Raw genomic sequence first — 18,069 nt, 5'->3', positions numbered from 1 at the left:
TACGGCAACTACACCACCAAACTCGGCTGTTGTTGTGATCTCATAACAGCTTTCGCTGTAAAAAAGAGAACTCACTCGAGTCGGTCCACAAGCTCCTGAATGATTGGGCACGCCTGGGCATAGTTGCGCTCGAGGCCATACCCGTCCTCGTAGTAGTCGTCCAGGTCATCCTTGAACTCAACGGCCTTGAGGTCGTCCTCGGTGAAGACGGAGCACCACGGGGACTGGTCGTAGATTGCATACTCAAACATGCATGCACGCAGCAGCATCTTGAGGTCGCCTGCACAATGACGTTTATTTTTTTTCAATCAGAAAACAGTATAGACTAACCCTGCGTGAAGGAAGTATGTGTTGTATAAATTGACGGTCGGTTAGAACAGCACCAAAAGTTATCGCGAGAAGAACAACTTGCTCTAAACAGTTATATAAAAATGACATGGAAAAGTTATTAGCAGTACTATTAGAGCTTAAAATATAACGGAGCAAAACAAAAAAAGTTTCCCCGAGAAGAAAAGAATGGTACAAGTGTCTCTAAGCAAATATTTAGGCTTTATTCTATCTTCAAACACCCCCATCAATCCATAATGTTATGCTTAAACAACAGATCACCCGAATACTTTAAAAGGCATACTGTTTTCAGAGGATAGTAAAATCCACAGACTTTCAAATTGTTTCAGGAGTGCTGGTATTGCAATATATGTACCGACATGAACAAAAAAAAAAGCATGAAGATCCAACATAATGCTAGAATTTAAGTTACGACGATCTCTTTTGAGTGAACGAAATAGTTGTACAGTGAACTCCCGTTAAGACGAACTCGGTTAAGGCGAATTCTCGCTTATACCGAACAACACGGGACCATTTGTTTGGTTTCCCATAGACTCAATGCAAAAAAAAAATTCGCTTAAGACGAACCGCCCAACTGTACTCTTCTGTTAAGACGAACTTTCGCGATGATCGACAACGCTAGCGATTCTGCGAAACGAGCACTGCAGTCTTGGTGGGGCATTCAGGCGAGCGAGAAAAAGCAAAAAAGATGAAAAAAAGCACTTCCTGGAGCAAAGACGCGAAGCAAATCGCGACGCGGAGGGCGCGAGATAAACGAAGAAGACCGGTCAGCGGATAAAGCCAGAATACCCTCTCACCCCCAGCCTGTGGGTGGGGGAGGTGTGAGCTTTATCAGCAAAGAAAGCAATAAAAAAGAGTGCGGGATTTACAACTTGGACCCCCAAGCCATTGCGTCCTTTTGCATTGCGTCCTTCTGTGAGCCAGCAAAACAGGCTCACAGAAGAAAACGAACTGCCAGGACAATAAATTTTACATTCTTTGAAGGAAAATTGTGCTTGTCTCTTAATTTTTTTTTCTAATCGTCAACATAGGAGCGTGTTACAGTTTTATCATTAAAATGTGGTAGCAAATATCTTCACGAGCATTTTTATTTTTGAACATGCGAAATTGGGTGCTCGTAAGATTCGTGTATATACTCTGCTTGAAGGCATAGTCTTTATCTAGATGAGCCAAATAAATGCTTTTTCTTGTCTTTTTGCCCCTCATAGTAAGTCTACTCCATTCAGTGTTTTCAAGTAACATATTTGGATGCACTTGGCATGTTAGCATGTCTTTTTGGGGGCACTTCTGATAAGCCGAACTCCTGATAAGACGAACAGATGACCGCGGTCCCTTCGAGTTCGTCTTAACGGGAGTCTACTGTATAGGTGGATAACATTAGCCCGGCCTTGTCACATATAGGTTTTAGCTGTCTTGTGTCAAGAGAGTGGAGGCAATGACCTCTATAGCTACAACAGTGACAAAGCTCTTTAATAACAAGTCACACACGACGTGTTAAATACCTTTGATGTATGCTATATTCGTTATAAGCACATACACTTGTTAAGTACTAGTAGTGGCAAAAGATTCTGTGCTTAGGTCTCTATAGCCAGTGATTTGTCTTATCCAAGTTTCTTACATCAAGGTTTGACTATTAAGTTCATCTTTGGGGAATGGCTGAGGAACTGTGTTAGAGTAACACAACGTAACGTTTTCGCTGGGCGCACCTTTGGTAACGTTGAAGCCCAGCCGCCAGGTAAGCCTGTCCATCAGTCTCGACATGTAAGGCCCCTTTTCAAAGGCCTCGACGGCAGCTGGGGTGTCCTCCTTTTTCTGAAAGCAGGAGGAGAGCGAAAGAGAGAGAGAGAAAAAACATTAGGAGCCTTCCCCTATTGGGAAAATGGGAGCAAGCAAAGCTTCCCATGCGTGTGCCCGACCTACCTACTTTCTTTCTTTCTTTCTACAGCATTATGCGATGCTCCCTCCTAACCATTTCCTTTCTCCATGCTGGCATTTGGACCTTCGCCCACATGCTTAGCAGCGTAACACTTCTGTTGCTACGGGCAACAATGACGGTCATGCATGAAACAATAAAATGTAACAATGAAAGGCAACAATTGGCCCGGATGGCGATTGACCCGGATAAAAGAGCGGATTTCCACATCAAAAATGGCCGATCGCCGATGAGCCCACGATCGCGAGAGCATGAGTTATTGGAAAACGAAGCATGCAAGTATGCATGTGACCGGCACATCTTTGAGGCGTGATCTTGAGTACACCCGCATTTCTGTACACCGGCCAGCACCGGGTTTCTCGCGAACCAACTTGCCTCGTCTGTAACTCATAGAAGTTTCGCTTAAAAAGAAAGCATTTTTAAATCCAACTACCATATAAAGCACTATTGTCACCACACTGCAATAATTTAGCTCCACCTAAGTTTTATTTTATGCCTAAGCATTAGAAACCTTATTAGGATAAAAAAAATTATGGGAAAAGTGCACACGAGTAGTTTTTCCATGAGCGCAGGGCCACCTAACGTAAAAAGCAAGTGAGAAAATAAAAAGATATAAAAGTAAAAACAAAAAAAAATTAAAAATTGAGAATTAAAAAGAACAAAACAAATTCCGCATTATGCTTGGCATGCACTCTTAGTTATCACACTTGAGATAAATGAAATCTAATTCTTTAAGAAAATGAGGAGGTTGTACACAAACCTAAACATTGATTGGGGGGTACACTCTACGTTTTCGCGAAAGCACACCTTCAAACGAAACTCTTGTAAGGAATAAAAACCAGCTGGAGTGAGCGAGCAAACGTGAGCGTGGTCCGGCAGAGCTTAGAAAATTCTACTCCGAACAATGACTGTGCTGTGATTGAAACTGGGTAACTATTAAAGCTTGTCCACCTCGGCACGCATTTAAAACACGGTAGAGTGGTGGTTATTGTATGGTGCTTTTGCAAGCAATGCTGGCAAGGTTATCTCCCATGTTGCTTTACGAGGCACTGGTGACATTCCGCAGTTGCGTTGTTGCTTGGTGTGTGGTGATCCACGCATTAAAATTTACATGAATTCTTGGGCGACATTCACAAACGACATTTTGAGTTGGATAAAAAGCGCTACACTGAATTTGCCTCCACTGTTGTGTATTTTTGTACGTCACTGTCATCAGTTATCATACTTGTACGTCCTTTAGTAGCAGCAGTAACGTTGATCCGAATGACGGAAGAGAACGTTAAAGGTATCGCTATGAAATTGCGACGGCTCACGTTGACCATCTGGCACAACTTAGCCAAAAGCTAGCAGTTGTTCCGTGCACGAATACAACCGATGAGCGAAGCTCCTTAGAAATGGAACGCAAACGACTATGCACCTGATCTCGCTGCTGGCTTTCATGAAGGCGGTAGGGTGGGGAGTGTGTGGGGAGAGCGTCTGCTGCGTTCGGTGGTAGGAACGACTGAGCAAGTGTGTGCGGCGCGCAGCGCAGGGAGAGGGGCGTGAGCGGTGATGCAGTGGGGACCTTTGACAGCGGCGACAGAACACCGCGTGCAGCATTCTATTGTCTTTTTGCGCCGGCGCCGGCTGGGGAGACCATCTGCTACTACCTTCAACAAAGCGCCCATAGTGCACTAGAATGATGGTTGTCATTTCAAAATCCATGATAAAGGTGGTGAAAGTGAAGACGACTGTTATAACCAGTTGTGCACAGAGCTTATTTCTTTTATCCTCGAATTTCTGGTGCGCTAGAACCAAACCGCTCAAGGCCTAAACATTTCCTCTTAAATCACCAGCCACTGCAACCTAAAGCGATGCTTAAGAGAAGGGAGCTTCGACGGCGTGGAGGGGTGCGGGACTGAGGAGCTTCACTCCTAATAAAACAATACCACCTGCTCACCTTGATGAGCTTGTCACACTCCTTGTGGAACTGCAGAAGGTCATCTTGCGGACTGAGAAAGTTTCTCTCGACCTCGAAGTACTCTGCAATCAAAATGATGCAAACAAACATTTAGATGGCAGGGTATGCATTTAATTACGAACACCCGTTTCACGGTCCAGACACAACTGCACGAAATTGCCACAAACTGACACTTTTCGAATTTGTCATGATGCAATCGCAACCAATCAACATAGCATCCTTTTCTTTATTGAAGGGATACATTGGCAGAGATTGTCACTATTCTTCGATAACGTGAGACTATTTCACAACCAACCAGTCCTATCATGCCCCTCAAGCAAATCCTCACTGTCGCCAAAGAACACAGGGCAAGCTGCAAAGGTTACTTATCAAAATAAAAACGTCTCGAAAAGAGCATGAGCTCACTCCCACTGCGGAATACCTTTGCTACATCAGTTCTCAGGTTTTCCTTTTCATTACAATTCACCCTTGATATCTTTACTGTCCTTTACAACCGTAAAATAAGTCTGCTTGTTGCTACAGTTTACAACACCAGATGTTATTTTCTCTATCCTTCGTGATAGCCTGTTATTGTAGTTAACCTCTCTTGAACATGCGAAACTTTTATTCCAATAAAAATATAAAACTGAAGAGGTAGTGTTTAGCGAATAATGATGTGCCTTTGCGTTCTACCTCTATTCTATCTCCATTCCAGCATTTATTTTATTTCTTTACAGCTACATTGTATATATATACAATTGGGTTAATGCTTAAAATGCAATGTCTAGGGATGCGCGATTAGTAAATTTGAGGTTTGAAGTGAACTCAAAGCGAATAGTGATTTGGACGACTAATTTCAAGTGTAATAGTTCGAATAGTACATAATCGCATGTTATAAAGAAAAATGAACATTTCTGTCATGACCCAACTTACTTGCACAATATTTATAGGAATTAGAACTAGGCCTGCGCGAATGTCACTTTCTTGGTTCTAACAAGAAGCAACCTTGAATAGTAGTAACGCGCAAGTTATAACCTGTAAAATATGTTACGTTTGTCCTGCTTCGCGCATATAAGCCCGTATAACACACTTTTAAACTTAAAAAAAATTAATCGAGGGGCAGGTAATATGTACATCTTGAAGTGCGACTTCACAGATTTCCCCTGGATAGGTGGTGTCACAGCACTGCAGCCCCAAGCTACGGTTAAAGGACCTTTTCAGGGGGGTTACATGCGGTAAAATATACGTTAATGGTTCGATTCACATACTCCGAAATTTCAAAAATATTAAATTCGACGTGAATTCGATACTGTAATATTTGTCTGAATATTTGAAATGCTCGAATATTTGCCCATGCCTAGTATAGATGCACGTAAAATATTTACCTTGCCTGGAGAGGAGGGACTCGAGGAACGCCTCGGCAGTTTCCTGCGTGCGGACCCGGCTCGTAAAGCCCACCACATAGTCACGTGCGCTGAAGTTGCTGAAGAGTCGTGGGAACCGAGTCGCAAAGCGCTTTGCTGCAAACAGAGACATACAAAATGTTCACTGCAGAAGGTTCACAGTGATCTAAACAACGTTGAGAATTACACGGACTACTTCAAAGGGGACATGGCTTTTAGGACCAACATTCTTGCTTCTTGATGACTGTTGATGCAAATTGGCACTAACGTTGAATACCTTCTCAGTACTTCCATAAAAAACAACAAAGACGTTGAGATACGATCTAGAGAATATTATACTGCGCAAAATTTTCCCCCTCTGAACCTCGTGGGAAGCCTAGAGAGCTTACAAAATTCACTGGAAGGTTAATTGACTATTGAGCGTATAGACAGACAGTATACACTGAAGGTTGCAACATTAGTGGAACTTTTTTTGCAATACTCTTGATCTCACACACTCTAAAAGGGCTTTCTTTTGTAGAAAAATCGAACGTACCACAGTGGCTCATCCACAAGCAATATGAAATGCTTCGTGAACACATTTAGGACATGCGAAATATAACTACACAGACTGCGATTCTGTGGGACTATGCTGCAAAAAGTAAGCGTTCATTTAGAGGAATAAATGACAAACTTCCATTAGAACTTAGTGCAGAAAGGACATTGTTTTTAATGAAATAGTAAATGTGTCAGCAATCCTTCGCATCTGCTGCGCGAACTGCTGGAGACTGACAGTGGTAAAGTAGTTCCGTTCACTGTCATCTGTGATGTCATCAGTGGCATCTTGCCTTCCAGATTTCGAATACACTTAAACCTCAATATAACGAACACGGATATAACGAATTATCGGTTATAACAAAGTGATGAATAAGCCTTGGTAATAGACACAGTGGTTCGAGAATATGCTTATAACGAATTTTCGGATAGAGCGAAGTTATTTTCATGTGAAATGTGACTTTGCTACAATGAGGTTTAAGTGTACAAACTCAACATCCTGACTAAAAAGATGCAACTGATATGAAGGCGCCACCAAGAACCCTTGAAGTCTAGGGTATCGTTAAACTGGGGGTTGAACGTCATGCTAACAGGTCGCAGATTTTTGTGGACTTCATACCAACTACGGCTCCTCGTGAAGTTCTAGTAATACACTCAAACCTTGATATAACAAACACAGATATAATGAAGTATCGATTATAACGAAGTAAATGAAAAATAGTCTTATCATAGATACAGTGTTATGAACGCATGTTTATAATGAAACTTTGGATAATACGAAGTTATATTGGTGTCGGATGTGACTTTGTTATAATGAGGTTATAGTGTAGTGCTACGTCAATACTATCAAATTGAAAGGACCGTTTACCTTGGTCAGCTGAGACTTCCCTGCCCGAATCAGTCACGTGGTTGTCGTCGCTGGGCTTGAACTTCAGTGTCCAATTGGAGAGTGCCTGTATGTCTTCCTTGCACAAGTGAACTGGACAATAAGAAAATTCCAGGAATGAAACGATGTTCGCCCTTCGCCCTTCGTTATTCAAATTTATTTCAGTTGCAGACTATTCACGGTTACACCCCAAGAAAAAAACGTAGGCCCCACCCAGAGAACCATGGGGCACTTGCCCTTCACTTGTGAAAGACAGTTGCGCTAGCTGGTTTCCGCTCGAGCCGTAAGTACTTTTTCTCGGCTAATGTAAATACTACGCTTATTAATAGTTAAAGGTTTGTCGTTACTACCTAAAACATTACGTTTGGCTGAGCAGTGATGTCAGAATCCCTGCCGAAATTTACTAGGACTTTCAAGTTTTTTACCTAAAACCAGCAACACAAACGCGTCTCTGTGGCAAAGTCAACTATCTGAAACATTTGAGAAGTACATGACCTCATGAAAATTATGAAGCGCTAATTGACGGAGCATTTATGCGAATTCCCTGTGGGAGAGACAGCAATGGCTGTGGGCGGAGCTGACATTTTTTCTTAAAAGAACACTTCATCCCATTGAAGACACCATGCAACTGGGTGTGCCGAAGAATTACCTCAAAATCTCAACTCTAAGCTTCACCAATCGTCCACCTGTCTTGGCACGATACGTTCGCACTTCAACGTTGAGTGTATGCCACTGAGATTCATCATTAATTTCTACAACGTCATTTCTTTGCTAGGACATGCACAACTGAGCTGTCGTAATAGGCAAGATGCATTAAAGGGGCCCTGCAACATTTTTGAGCATGGTTAGAAAACACTGTCGATCGATAGTCGAGGCTCCTGAGGACATGCAAGCCAAAGATTATAGCGCAGCATGCGGCCGAGAATTCACAATTAATTCTCAAAGCCAGCTAGAAATCGCTCGCTCTTCTCTTTACAAATAATGCTATATACCTAAATTACTGTGTCATATACCCAAAGTACACGGCCACTCGGTGACTTGAGCATCTTGAGCTGCATAGTTAATGTGGCTGCCAAGGGATGCCGACACGTGCCCACGCGCGCTCTCACGATCACACTGCTAGTAAGCCGCGCGCTCAGAGAAAAAAAAGTACAGAAAGTGCTCAAGAACATGACATACACTGACGAAGAGATGCATTCTCTTGCCCCCTTCTCATCCTCCTCCCTGCGTAGCTTTCAGCACGCTTGCTGGTACAAAAGGAGAGAGAAAGTGCTTGAAGCGTGCAACAAATCCCTGTAACTCCACGCGTACTAGGCAAAGTCGATTTGTGAGGCGATAAACTCCTTTAATGAAGCCGTTCAACAATTACTTGAAAAGTGTTGCAGGGCCCCTTTAAGGATGCGTCACACCAGGCTTGTGTAAATCATGGTTAACACCGCAAAGGACATGAAATGTATGAACGTAACTGTGACTGGACGCCACGAAAGTAATCCAACTCACTCAATTTTCTATCATTATTCAGCGTATAACTTGTCTAAATCGCCAGCCTGTTGCCCGCAGGTGGAGTAAACGAATATATTCCTAGGTGACAGGTCTGAGGTAAGTCTAAATAAAGAAAGATTCAGGGTTATAAGCATAGAGTTTCCTACAATACTTACTAGAGGGAACTTTGGCGCTAGTGTCTATGGGAGCTGCAACGCATGACGCTTCAGCCAGCATGGGAATGATGGGTAGTACACAAATTTGTCTAAACTTCGTTCTTTCGGCTCCGTTTGGCTCCGTGTCGGCTGCATCCCCTTTGTCGCAAAACGAAGTTCAGCAAAAGTCAGCCGTTCCACTTCACCACTTGAACTTTTTTAGACTCACCAAATCAAAGCTGGTCACGAAGTTCACAACGGTCTATTCTTTTATCGGAAACGAATGCCAAAAATTGGGGGACCCTTAAGCTTCGCCTTTAAGAGTTGAACGCGATAGCGAAATCCGGCCCCTAGTGCGCACTTCAACCATTAAGTGCATACTTATTAATGTGTATTGTTACACACACACACGCACGCACGCGCGCGAATTTTACAGGCTTTCGATCTAAAGCAAGAGTCGCATGGCCTCCTAGATATACGCCGCGCGCCGGCCCTCTCGAATGCCATGAAAAGTCGAGATATTTCTCACAATGCCTCACAGATGGCAGCACATTATCTAGCGTTTGCTGCATTGGCTTGATATGTTTTCCTCTAGATGGACATAGTTGTCCATTTTTAGAGCTGTTTGAAAGTTGTGTGTGTTTTTAGCGGCGATGGCTGCACTATCCCGGCGTTTTTCGACGTAGTTTGATGGCCTCGCGAATGCGCCTACCGTATGGGCTCGTTTTCGTCGTGACACCTGCCGAACAAAATGCGTCGAGACTCCTTTCACTACATGACATTTATGTAGTGTTTTTGTCCGAAGCAGCTGCAAGCAACATCGTGGCTTTGTGGTAAGACACCTGCTTGCCACGCGAACGGCCCGGGTTCGATCCTCATTGGGACCGAAGATTTTATCGTTTATTTTATTTGCTACTTTCTCGATTTTTCGCTCACGGATGATTTTTCGCTCACAACCAACGGTGCCGATGCCGACAGCGGAATTTCTGCGACACGAGCTCTTTAACGCTACCGCGTTAAAACACAGCAATAAACAAAGCCACAAGTACGTTTGAAGCCGCAAGCACGAAGACTAGGCAAATTTGTGTACTACCCATCATTCCCATGGTAGCTGAATGATCGCAGCGCCAGAGTCCCCTCTAGTTAATTTTAGGCAACTCTATGGTTATAAGGAGGGAATGTTGTTTGGTGTTGTAAATAGACTGCCCTGTAAAACAAAATAAATGGGTCTCTTGGTGAAGCAGTAAAATACAAACATCCTGTCATGACTACAACACGAACCCGAGCTTTGAAACCAAACAACCTAAAATGACAACCTAAAAGAAAGACAGACACATGTGAGAGACAGGACAGGCGCTACTAACGCCTGTCCTGTCTCTCACATGTGTCTGTCTTTCTTTAGCGCTAAACCACGATGTTAAGTACTCACCAACTCGCCCAACAACAAGTTCTTATTAACCTAAAATGAAGTCACATTTCAGTCTCCGGCTAGGCCACATCCTTCTGAGTGTTACCTATAAACGCAATCAAATTACAAGAGACAGAGTATCTGCCACGGTGGTCTTGTCTTAATGGTCCTTGGCCACTCACCAGTAAGGTCGCGGGATCAAATCATGGCCACAGCGGCCAAATTTTGATGGAGGCAAAGTGCTTTGATATAGGTGCATGTTAAAGAACCCCAGGTGGCTGAAATTACCACAGGCCTCCACTATGGCGTCTCTCATAATCATATTGTGGTTTCGGGGCACAAAACCCCAACAATATAATTATTATTAATAAAAGAGACTGAGAAAAATTGAGTGGAAACAAGATAAGCTTAATGAGTACTGCAGTGCACTTAGTTGGGCCAGTTGGTTGTGCATGTCGATGAAGTGGATGCGCTTGAAAGACGAGGACGAAGAAGAGACGGGACACACAGTGCGCAAAACTTGTTTATTGGAAAAAGGGGGTAGCGTCACTTATATACACTTAAGCACGTGACACAGGGCCTGCGCGTTACACGTTACTGAGCACTCAAAAATGCTATCTCTTTCTTCGATAATGTCAATGAAGCTATACTGACACACGATTCTGCGCATTCTAAAATATATTTTGCTTCAACAACGAGCCTCGCCGATTGATTACGGTTGCGAGATAGGACTGTGCACTGCTCAAATTTCGGGGTGCAGGAGCACTTTTGGCAGTGAGTTGCGAGATGACCGTTGTTACCGTTCCTGACATTATTGCTGTGTTCTCTTAGACGTTCGTTTAGGCAGCGCCCAGTTTGTCCTATATATACCTTTCCACATGAAAGTGGAATGTTGTACACAACACCCTTCTGGCACTGAACGAATTTAACCCTGTGTTTAACGTCGCAGATGAGAGGCGCACTGGAACAGGGCTCTGTCAATCTGCACAGTCTTGATAATTTCTGCGGAGCGGAAAATGCTACCTCAACACCCGCCTTCTGAGCAGCTTTCTTGAGATTGTGTCATATGCGATGAATGTATGGGATGACCGCTACTTTTTTGTTCCTGTTAGACTTACCACTATTCTGTTCACGACCAGATTGCTTAACTAATCTTTTCACTAGCACTTCGGATACCGACACTAACACGTGGTCAGGGTAGCTTGACGCCTTTAGACGATTTACTTGTTCTAACAAAGATTGCTGCACACGATGAGGGCATGATTTCTTAAGTGCATTATTTAGACACATGTTGGCGATGCTTCGTTTCACGAGTTTAGAATGAGCCGATCCATAGGGTAAAATTGGTTTGTTACTTCTTGGCTGATAACCCCAGCATGCATGGTTACTGCGAAAGGTGATATGCAGGTCTAAAAACTTAATGGACCCGTTTAACGGAAGTTCATTCGTCACTTGTAAAGGCGCTAACGTCTGCCTAAAGGCGGTCAATGTTCCTTCTACATCAAAGTGAGCCCCAGTAGAGCTCTTGTCAAAAATTACTAAAAAATCATCTACAAACCTAAAGATTTTACATACATTGGAATGTGCGAACTTATTGTTCAGATGCTCGTCTATCTGACCTAAGAATAGTTCACTTAAAACGGGTGATGCGCACTGTGTGTCCCGTCTCTTCTTCGTCCTCGTCTTTCAAGCGCATCCACTTCATCGAGTACTGCAGTAATACGTGTATGTCACATTAAGCTCACCCTTGCTGGCACTTGCCGAATCCAAGATGGCGCGCTGCAGTCGAGGCATGGCCTCCACCATCTTTATGATGTCGTCTCGGTCGGGGTAGCGTGTGGTGTGGCGGTTGTAAAGGAACAGCCCTTCCACTGTGCACCCTGTTTACAAAAGGACGGCGGAAATATATCGCACTTGTGACAGAGGATCGACAGGACAAATTCTCAATATGGCTAGCTTTGTTGGCATGTTTAGGCAAACAAACAACACATTCCAAAAAAAGTAGGTTCTTTTTTTGCTCAAGGAAATGGAAGTGCTTGTCACCATCTTCTGTAACCCTTGTTCTTCATGCTATAACCCTCAAGCATAATCGAAAGAAAATGAAAGTAAAAAAAGAATGCAAGGCCTGCACAAAACATGCAGCACAGTCAGAGGGAAAGCTGAAGGGGTGGCCTTTCTAGATCCCGTTGCAAACTCCCCTGGGGCGACTACTGTAAGTACAGTTGCAAGATATTCACTATGCCATAAATCACACCGTATGTACTCGAATCTAGGCCGCCCTCAACTGTAGGCCGACCCCTGAAATTCACAAGGCCAGAAAAAAAAAAACTTAATCATTGTACTCGAATCTAGGCCGACCCCCCCCCCCCTTTCGCACATCGTTTTTTTCGAAAAAAACATCGGCTTAGATTCGAGTAAATACGTTAACTTTGCAAAGTTGCAAAGTACGTAGGGAAGTACCAACTATGCCATTAAACATCATTCTGCCGAGAAGCGAGGTACCCGCTACACTTCTGCAAGGCGTTACGTGCACCTTGTTGGTGCTGTGGCTGATGACAATTAAGAATTATGGCTGCGCCTTTTGTAATAGGCGGCAAGCTTTAAGCCATCCACTCGTTATGCAGTTTGCATTGCATGACACCTGGTTGTTATTTTACTCTTCTACCACGCTATATTACAGTCGCTAACATTATTCCTTGCCCGACATGACACCTGTATAGGATCTTCTTGCGAAGGAGTTTCAATCACAAGTGTAGCTATGTGGTAGAATACTCTACTGCCACACAGAGTGCCTGGGTTCAAATCCTGCTCGAACCCTGTTCTTTTTCTCATTATGCGTGATACCTGTTATGGACAGTGGCAGTGGCGGCAGACAACTACGCGACCAGAACCAGCTGTTGTGATTTCATAACAGCTTTCGCTGTAAAACTGCATTTCTAGACTTTGCTCATTTTGTCACGGTTATTTGTCACACATATCCCACCTGGCACGACGTATTCGCCCTGTTTGTCCAGCTCGAACATCTTGACCAGCACCCGGTAGTCGGTCTTGGTGCCGTACAGGCGGTAGGCGTTCTGGTTACCATGGTAACACGTCTCCTCGCGATTGTCGGGGTAGCAGACCAATGGGTTCCGGTGAAGCAGCAGGTACAGGACGACCGCGATGAGCACTACGATTGCCACGAGCTGAAAGTAGTCGAATAAACAAAATGCCGAGAAGTTCCAAGTCACTTTCATGAAGCCGTAAGTTAAGTCAAGCACCGACTTAAAAGGGTCGACTTAAACGTCAAGCCTTTCTGGCTTGGAGAGAAAACACATCCTGCGGATATCATAAACTGCTATGAACACCTCAACCAAATCTTGCAGTCGTGTGCGTCAAGGAGAGTTTACCAGCAAGCGCAGCGCGAATTTTGCCATTTTCTCAGGTGCCCTCCTTTCATGCAGACGCACATCCTCACTAGCTTCGAAGCTGCCAGCGCCCGCTGTTTGACGTCGAACAGCAGGTAGCAATATATTGGCCAATAGCCGACATAAATCAAGTGCGGCGTTTGCATTGGACGTGCTTGTTGTTATGAGGTGCTGCCATGTGCTGGTGCTGCTAACACAGTCTGCTAAAATTACACAGTGAACCACACTTACACAGTGAACCACCACCTTCCCTAATGAACTAAGGGGGGCGCCAAGTCAGCCCCACATCTTTACACAGTCGGACGTTTGCCGTCACTGTTTAATGAGCAGGTTTACGAAAGTGCTGGTTTTCGACGAGAGTGGCAGCAGAGGACTCCTGATGTTGCACACCAAGAATGGTTACTTAGAAGCTCCACCCTTGGAAAGCAGGGAAACAAAAGCAGGCCGTTGTGAGCTGCACGTCATTGCTTCATTTCACTTTTTTTTCACGCATTGCAGACATTGTTTTCTTTCAGACATGTGCAATGGAGGGGGGTGGGGAAGTCTGCAGGGAAAGTTTGCTTTCCCCCCCTCAACAGAGAACCCTGCGCATGCCTACGGTCGCAGCAAATGAGAAAGCCTAGCAGATGCCCTGACCTAAGTTCACATCTATGTCTATAAAACATCTGTCTGCCGGAAAGCACCAACATTATTAACGTGAAGGATTGTATGTGAACCAAACTGACATTTCAGAAGTTCTTTTTGGGTCGGCATCAGAAATAGCAATTCTCCAAGCTAAAACATGGGACAGAAAAAACAAAAACAAACTCTAATGATGTAGATGACATACGAACGATCACATGATTCACTAATATGTGAATTGCTATTGAAAATAGTGTATATAAAGTACGCATGTAACCTGTTATGTGTGATCGCATAATGCTAATGCTGGCTAATGTTGACGAAACGATGCCTGCAGTCTTGGCTATCCACTCATATAAATGCTTCGCATGCTACCAGGATCGTAGCCCAGACTTTTTTCGTGAGGTTTTAAGCCACTTTTTATGTATGTTCATGCGTGTGTATGTATCTATACGCACGTAAAATTTTATAATTTGGGTAGGCATAGCCAGGGCATTCATGTTGAATGCCCCAGCTATGCCAATGTGCACTACGACACTTCACATTAGAGAAGTTCACAAATGAACTTTAGAAGGCATGAATATTTAAATACATCTGTATACAATCACCACCTTTGTAGCGGCATGGTATGTAGGCGGCTGTGTCACAGCTTGGATTTATTACTTTTCGCCGAGAAGGAAGTTTCCAATCTTGCTAGTGTAAGGTGGTGTTACATACCGGTGTCAACACGTTTGTTTCTTATGATTTTTTACTTACAGAAAGCTTGTCCGACTTAATTAATTCGTGCGGGTGCGTAGCACCTAGCCATCTACTGTCTCCCATTTGGCTCATCCTGAAATGAAGCTCCTGCTGTGGGCATCGTGCCCATCAGCTGTCATTGCTCAACTCATTTCAGAAAGCATGCTTAAAGGATTAAACTATGACGACGCATCAGCACAAGTGTGTCTAGTGAACGGCTGTTTTCGTTGTCTGTAGCAATGGTTACATGCACAATGGTGCCACTGCTTCCCAAACATACCAAGCAGCTATCCATCCTTGGTGACAACATTAAATAACTGCATATGTTGTACAGTCTAGCAACAGCATTGTACAATGCATAAATTTCTTGTATATGATTTGCTGTACAGTAAACTGTTTTGTATCTGGTTGGTGAGAAACAATGTTTTCTTTTCTTTTTTTTTTGGCGAAAGCTAGTAGTTCGATTCGATTGGATTAGCACTTGGTTCTCATTATTCGTATTCCCAGGTGCCGACACGATTCGCTTCTCAAAAATAACCCGTACTTGGGTTTGTAAGCGATAAGATAGGGACAAGAACAACTTCAGGTAAATATTCTACCGCGTCCTGTCCAATTCACTGGGCAGGACAAGTCTACTTTTTTCTTTTTTTTTTTTTTTTTTTACGCATGATGCGTATCGCACAGTAGTGACAGCTTTAGTTTACGACCGGGGCAGCTGCAGGCACCAGCCATGGCATCGCATCAACTTGACGTCAACTAACGATACTATCATTACTATTCTTTAGAAAAGAAGTGCTAGCGTCACAGGCGTCACCACTAACCGGCCAGGAAGCGTACGGCAAATCCGATTCGTGAGCGCGACGACCGTCAGCTTGGATTCGCGGCCCGTTGGCAGTTGGGTGACCACCGGCGTTTCTGGCGGTGCCGCTGTTGCCTTTCGACGTCATCTGACCTTTTTTTCTCGATCACAATTTCGGTTACTCGATATACGACAGGCAGGTGACAAAGATCGCAAATATGCACGGGCCGCGCAGCCACCCGCGGTGCGCGCGGCCGCCCGTGAAAGATTGACAGTTTTGACATGTTTTGGCCGACATGTTGACTGGTCCTGGCTTGGCTTTGGCATGTTCTCTGGCTTGGCTCGGTTTTTTGTAGCCGCTTGGGGGCCTAACTACAACGATCGACCTAGCTAACCTAGCCGAAGCTGGTGCTTCGTTCGGTACTATTCAGGGGGCGCTACTTGCCGAGCGGCTGGTCGCGGTGGTCACCGTGGTAACGGTCACGGTGGTAGAATTAATTAATGAGTGGTTTATTTATCACGGTGGTGACAGTTGACTTGTATGACATGGTTAAGCCTCGTTAACTTTCTTAAAGTGCAATGGAAACCACAAGACACTTAGTAAAAAGAGCGATGGCTGCGCGCAGCGAAAGTTACCCATGCATGCTGTCACAATTAAAAAAAAAAAATGGAATGTGGCGTCGCTTGCGTACTTCGCTGCGACTGGACAGGCATCATAGCTAAATGAGAGGAATTTGTTTCGGTTCCTAAACGGGCATTTGAAAGGTGCCGCTTTGAAGCGCTAGCTGAAGGAGAATCGGCACCGAATTTCGAACGTCGACACGAAAGATCGAAGCGAGAACAAGCTAAAACCCATTTCCGGATATGGTTTAGTTTGGTTTAGTTAATGAAGCTTAGAATAACAGAGAGCTGATCTAGCTGGTAAAGAGACAGGGTGTGCAAACACGGACTTCTCTCTTGTGTCCGTGTTTGCACGCCCTATCTCTTTAACACGAATGGTTTAGGTTTAGTTGGCTTCGCTCCGACGACTTCGCTGTATGTGCAATTGGTATGTGTCTTGTCGGGGCCGAATTGCGCAAGGTTTAATTGGCATCGCGTGCAAAAGAACACAAACCAGTTTCCGGCGGGTTAGAGGATATGAACAAAATAGCATGCGCGGGTTGTTGACGTGGTAACTGCGACAAATCATCGTGTATACTCACGCCGTCGAATTCGTTTCGGATGGTGTACTTGATTCGGTAGTAGAGGGCCGCGATTTTGTTGGGGTTCGCGAGGCGATGATCCGCGTAGATGATCATGGCAGGCAGCTGACTGAGTAGTGAGCAGTATATGTTCAATTTGGTAGTTCGTGCTGCTACTGCTGCTGCTGATGATGCTCCTGGGATGACGTCACAATTCTGCGTGTTCACTTGGCCAGCTGTGGTTACCCGTCCCCCGGAAGTAGCTGCCTAGCTCGGTGCTCTTTGAAACCGAAACTGCGACTGGGCGCTCTAAAAACGTCTCTAAATAAATAACCGTCCCGCACTCGCGCAAACTAGGTTTGCAGCCGTGATAAGTGGGTCATAAGCTATCTATTGCAACAACAACAACAACAAAAAAAAAAACAAGGTGCGAAATTTTTGTGTCAGTGCTCCTTTAAATTTTTGATGTGCTACCAACTTTGTTGTTGTTGTCCTCCGACCATGGCTCATACCCAATACAGGGGATTGGCCGAGTAGTGGGTGGATCTTTCCATTGGATTCTACATGAAAACATTACTATATGTCATAGTTAAATATATATATTGATTTGGATTGACAATTATCAGTAACTAACGATGCGCTCATTTCTATGTTAGACATGACCAGATGAATCCAACAGACAATTATGCCAGGGAAAGCATAGGAGACATGAATTGTTTTTAACTGTAGTGTAATTATGTCGTAAATACAAACGAATTAGAGAGGACCAAAAAAAACACCTTTTAGGGATGCATCGGACCCGTATTCGAAGGCTGTGGGTTCGAATCCCACCGACGGTAAGAGTGATTTTTCGTCCACTTTAAAATTCATATCGATTTACGACATAATTATTACACTTAACTGAAAAGCGACAACCAATATCCCCTCTGCTTTCCCTGGCCTAATTGTCTGTTATATTCATTCAATTGAAATAATGAAATAAGCAGGCAGAACTTAGCAAGATATACTTTTAATCTCAATGATAAATTCCTCAGTGCAGGCCCGTAGCCAGGTGGGGGGGGGGGGGGGGGGGCTAGGGGCCCCTGCTCCCCCCCGAAATTTTGGTGAAGTAGGTGTTTTTACTAAAAATAAATAATAAAAAATGGATGTTTCTCTCAAATAGAAGGTTTTCTGTAAGTGCCCCCCCCCCCGAAAAATATTCCTGGCTACGGGCCTGCCTCAGTCGCAAAGAAACA

The 18,069-nt window shown here is 44.1% G+C and overlaps 1 protein-coding gene across 4 annotated transcripts in view; it reads right to left on the bottom strand.

Moving 5' to 3' along the window:
- The window catches only part of LOC119400147 (multiple inositol polyphosphate phosphatase 1), a 47,124-nt gene that overhangs the window by 3,800 nt on the left and 25,255 nt on the right, over positions 1–18,069 (bottom strand). For 2 of the 4 annotated variants that reach the window (XM_037667129.2, XM_049417984.1), the window contains exons 3-9: positions 13,072–13,273; positions 11,834–11,968; positions 7,026–7,136; positions 5,606–5,740; positions 4,221–4,303; positions 2,055–2,160; positions 76–280 (exon numbers count right to left, since the gene is read on the bottom strand). In XM_037667129.2, the coding sequence (XP_037523057.1) occupies positions 76–280; positions 2,055–2,160; positions 4,221–4,303; positions 5,606–5,740; positions 7,026–7,136; positions 11,834–11,968; positions 13,072–13,273 (977 nt within the window). Of the gene's footprint in view, positions 1–75; positions 281–2,054; positions 2,161–4,220; positions 4,304–5,605; positions 5,741–7,025; positions 7,137–11,833; positions 11,969–13,071; positions 13,274–15,675; positions 15,929–16,855; positions 16,984–18,069 lie in introns of those variants that run through there. The other 2 variants (XM_037667128.2, XM_037667127.2) reach the window with 2 other exon arrangements.

This window comes from Rhipicephalus sanguineus, chromosome 7 (genome assembly GCF_013339695.2).
Source record: "Rhipicephalus sanguineus isolate Rsan-2018 chromosome 7, BIME_Rsan_1.4, whole genome shotgun sequence".
In the NCBI taxonomy this organism is placed as follows: domain Eukaryota; kingdom Metazoa; phylum Arthropoda; class Arachnida; order Ixodida; family Ixodidae; genus Rhipicephalus; species Rhipicephalus sanguineus.
Note: the sequence above shows the minus strand (reverse complement) of the source record. Positions and strands in the feature narration are given on the sequence as shown.